At 36.0% G+C, this 4,208-nt stretch overlaps 1 protein-coding gene across 2 annotated transcripts; it reads left to right on the top strand.

The window, feature by feature from the left end:
• Positions 1–793: 793 nt before the first annotated feature.
• Positions 794–2,185, top strand: LOC110903474. 2 transcript variants are annotated; one of them, XR_002571981.2, is made up of 5 exons: positions 794–1,221; positions 1,322–1,495; positions 1,618–1,812; positions 1,892–1,978; positions 2,075–2,185. XR_002571981.2 is itself a non-coding variant. In XM_035975487.1 (3 exons), the coding sequence occupies exons 1-3, from the start codon at positions 1,022–1,024 to the stop codon at positions 1,676–1,678; spliced, it is 435 nt and encodes a 144-aa protein (XP_035831380.1). In that variant the 5' UTR covers positions 794–1,021; the 3' UTR covers positions 1,679–1,828. The 2 variants fall into 2 exon arrangements, 1 of the variants encoding a protein (XP_035831380.1); XM_035975487.1 differs by lacking the exons at positions 1,892–1,978; positions 2,075–2,185 and having other exon boundaries at positions 1,618–1,828.
• Positions 2,186–4,208: the final 2,023 nt, after the last annotated feature.

Raw genomic sequence — 4,208 nt, 5'->3', positions numbered from 1 at the left:
TAATTATTGGGCAGAAACAGTACCACATAGAAAAACAGCTGCAGACATATTTAAGATGAGAGAGCTTATTCCCATAACAAAAGTTTTTGATATGTTAATTATATTCTGTAGCCCATTGTGCCAGGTTTGATACCGCAACAGAATCCCATAGTTACTAGTTAGATTGTTAAAGTGTTAAGCCATAGTTTAAAAAACGGCCGAGGCGTCCGTACTGAGGCGGAACGGAGGAAAAACATATATGATTGTTAATTGATTCTGTTATCGCTGATTTTAATGATACTTGCTGCTGTTATTTGATCATGTTATGGCCGCTTTTGATGATTGTTAATTGAAGATTATTGTTAATTCATTCTCAATGCTTTGTTTAATCGATCATGAATAAATATTGCTACTGTTAATGTTTATTTTCTGCTGTAAATGTTATTGCTGCTGTTAATGTTTTTTTCGTGCTATTAATGTTTGTTTTTTCTGCTGTTAATGTTATGGCTGCTGTTAGTGATTAAGTTATGGCTGCTGTTTATGTTTTAAACTACTGAATCTAATGAAATTGATGGGAAAACTCCTTTTTTGATGTTAAGTATTTAATTTTTTATACTATATATAATTTTATTTTTATATATTAATGCCGCCTCGACCTTACATTATTTATATACAAGATGATGAGACTTTTAATCAATTGGTAATCACATTATTTATATATATACATATGTGGTTTGTGTTTCTATATATATTTGTTTACTAATAACATTGTTACTGATTGATGTATTTCATTGATAAACAATTTTCTGAGAATACAACAGCCGAGCATGTTTCTTTTCGTAATCCTACTGAGCCTGTCCATGCTTATCAACATACCAAGCCCGTTATTGCTAATCAACCTACGAAGACCGTTCATGGTAATCAATCTACCGAGCCCATTCGTGATTGTCAGCATACTAAACCGATTGTTGCTGCTTCTAAACCTTCAACAGAAAAAATAAAAGTATCAAAAGAAAAAATAAAAGTATTAGAACTTTTAGAAATGGCGAGATCCAGGCCTCAAAACATATATAGATTAGCACAAAAAGTGGCACTTCATTCTGAAAAAGCCTTGTTTACGGTTTTTACTTCGCCAACTGGGATGTATGAGGAACGTGTTCAAGAGACGGTTGAATTTGAGGCGGTTATACAGTTATGTGTCAACGGTTGGGCGGATGTTTGCTTTGTGCATTGGTTCACAATGTATGTTCCGCTAATTTTTATTTAAATATTTACGGTAGTATTTTTTAAATATAATCGAGGGTTACTAATCTTATCACATTTCTTTCTACTTTTATGTCAGGTATTTATATGCAGCTGGGGAACGGGAGGGTTTAAATAATACTGCATATTTTCATCCCCGTTATATTGAAGGTGAACTTGTCTCAGATGACGGTGACTTTGTGATTGACCATATCAAAAAGGTCATCTCTTTTCAGAAGGACAAACAATGGTTTATTGCACCGTACATAGCCAGGTATTCAATTTGTTTCATATCAAGATCATTTATATTAAAGCTTCAACCTTCTTTTAGTTATGTTAGAATATTGTTTTTGTTTTTATTATTAAGTGTTTCTTAAATTAGACCATTTTACGCAGGAAACACTGGGTACTAATTATACTTCAACATCATCCGGTATATAAAACTTGGAAGGGTTAAAGTATGACGTGGGCTAAGGTTAAAGTATGACGTGGGCTAAGGTTAAAGTAATTAGACCATTTTACGCAGGAAACACTGGGTACTAATTATTCGAACAGGCCATAGAAGAAAATATGACGTGGGCTAAGGTTAAAGTAAGTTCTGATTCATTTTCTATAGCTTGTTTATTTTTAGATTTTAGTTAACTAATTGTAAGCTCAATTAACTATTTAGTGTCGTCTACAACCTAATGGATGGGAGTGTGGTTATTGTGTTATGTTGGCTATGTATGATTTTGTGATTCGTAACAGAGAACATATGGTAAGTATATTTATACATTCCTATTCCTATTTATATACGTTTAACAACAATGTGTATTAACCTATAACCTAACTTTTATCTATCTTTATGTTTTAGCTGGCAAATAAAACTAAAATGGTTCGTCAAGGTGAAATTAATGAATTTGTAGAGCGTACTTTAAAGGTGTTTATATCATCTTTTGGTGACGTTGAGGATGAGAAGGATCAATGAAGGTAAGTGTGTTAGTATGTGAATCTATTCATAGTATTTTTTTTTTAGTTTTTCTACATTTTTATAAATATTTGTTTAGGACACTTTAGTGAGCCTCCGAACATAGTCTTTTGATTCATTATATTGAGAATTAATTGCAAAGATGGTTAAGTCACTTTGACCCGTTCGTCTATTTGACCCAAGGGCCTAGTCACACATATATTATTAGGGTTTCTTAGGAGCAACACATGGCTTTGTATTATTGTTGACTATAGTTGGCATGACTTATGCATTAAAATTTTCTAGATTTTGGGAATGTGTTTTATTTTTATCCTAAATGTTAGCTGATCCTTATCTTTCGAATAAAGATTTCGAAAGATTCACAATGAAAGATCCTTATCTTTCGAATACTGATCTCGAAAGATTCACAGTGACAGATCCTTATCTTTCGAGATAAATCCTTATCTTTCGAACAACTATCCTTCGAAGAGATTCCAGGAACGAAAGATAATTCTTAGACTTCGAAAGACTACTAGAAAGATGCTTATCTATCGAGCTGTCCTTGATCGAAATATGGTCTTTCGATGTCGAAGGATATCTTTCGAATGCTTCTGACACACAGACACTGATGTGAAAGGTTGGTGAAAAAGGTGATAGGTTGGTAAGGTCAACTTTCGGCAAAAGGGATGGTCAGATTGTACCTTTCTACCAACTTTGAAAATGTTACCCAAAATGGAGAACCCTATCCAGAAACCAGTCACCGGAACTATGACCGGAATTTGGCCGGAAATCACCAAAAGCCTTAAAAACAAGTTTTTAAGTTACCCAACCCAAACTTGAACACTCCCGAAAGGTTTAGAACGCGTTTTTCAGTTTAAAGATGCAGGAAAACCACCAAAAACGGGTGCTAAACCAAGTGTCCAAACACACCAAAGAACTTGAACAAACCCGGTTTTAAACAAGGTAAAGAGCCACGGCTCTGATACCACTTGTAGGTCCCTCTCGGAGGATGACGAACCTAAACCTTGTTATACAAACCCACTAGCGAGTGCGGAATCCAAGCTAGCAAGCAAACCGAGATGAAACAAGTATAAACACAAACACACAAAGTTCACCGATTAACACCACTGTATTAATACGTATGAAAGGTTCCGGTTACAAGCACAAGGTTTACAAATCAGTTTTGCAAACTCTCTAGAGTGTGTGTGTGTGTTTCGGACAGAATGCTCTCAACTCTCTATGTGTGCATCTGTCTAACTTTTTCTAAGTCTACTAACACACACTGCATGGGTATATATATACCCAGCACTGGTTGTCTTGTCCGAAGGATCCGATAGATGGTCGAAGGATCATCTATCGATTACAAAGTCTTCGAAGGATCTGCATTAACCTCGAAGGATGATCTATCGAATCATCCATCGAAGGTTCATCTTTCGAGTTCATCGAAGGATCAACATTATCCTTCGATGAGCATCCTTCGAGCCAGACAAAAGACAACCATATTTCTAACTGTTTGGCCAAGTCAAACTAGGAGGATAGTTGACTTGGTCAAACTTACAAGACTAACATAGACATCGTTTTACATCGAGACTGAATACAGACAAAGTACAGACATAAGTGCACCAACAAACTCCCCCTTGGCTGTAGCTTTGTCTCGATCTTCGATGTTTGCAGATTTGTCTTGACCTTGATCATCCTTGATCTTCATGTCTTCAAGACTCTGATGTCCTTTCAAGTCTTCAATGTCGGAGGATCTTCAAAGTCTTCACGTCTTGAAAGCAGAGAGTGTATCAACAAACTACCCGTATCATGTAGGAAGTGTGTTGACAAACTCCCCCTTAACATAAGCTCCCCCTCGAGTTATGCTCGTGAATGACTTGATCTTCAAAGCTTAAGATCCTTGTGGTGTTGATGATGGCCAGCGGCAACTCGATCATCTTCATCTTTTGAGCGCCTTCACGTCGTGTCTTCATTTCAAAGCTTGTCATCGACCATGTTCTCCTAGCCTTTAGAATCTGCACATGCAAGAAATCTAAACGCG

The sequence above is a fragment of the Helianthus annuus genome, chromosome 7 (assembly GCF_002127325.2).
Source record: "Helianthus annuus cultivar XRQ/B chromosome 7, HanXRQr2.0-SUNRISE, whole genome shotgun sequence".
Taxonomy (NCBI): domain Eukaryota; kingdom Viridiplantae; phylum Streptophyta; class Magnoliopsida; order Asterales; family Asteraceae; genus Helianthus; species Helianthus annuus.
The sequence above is the reverse complement of the archived record's forward strand: the minus strand, read 5'-3'. Positions and strand labels throughout refer to the sequence as shown.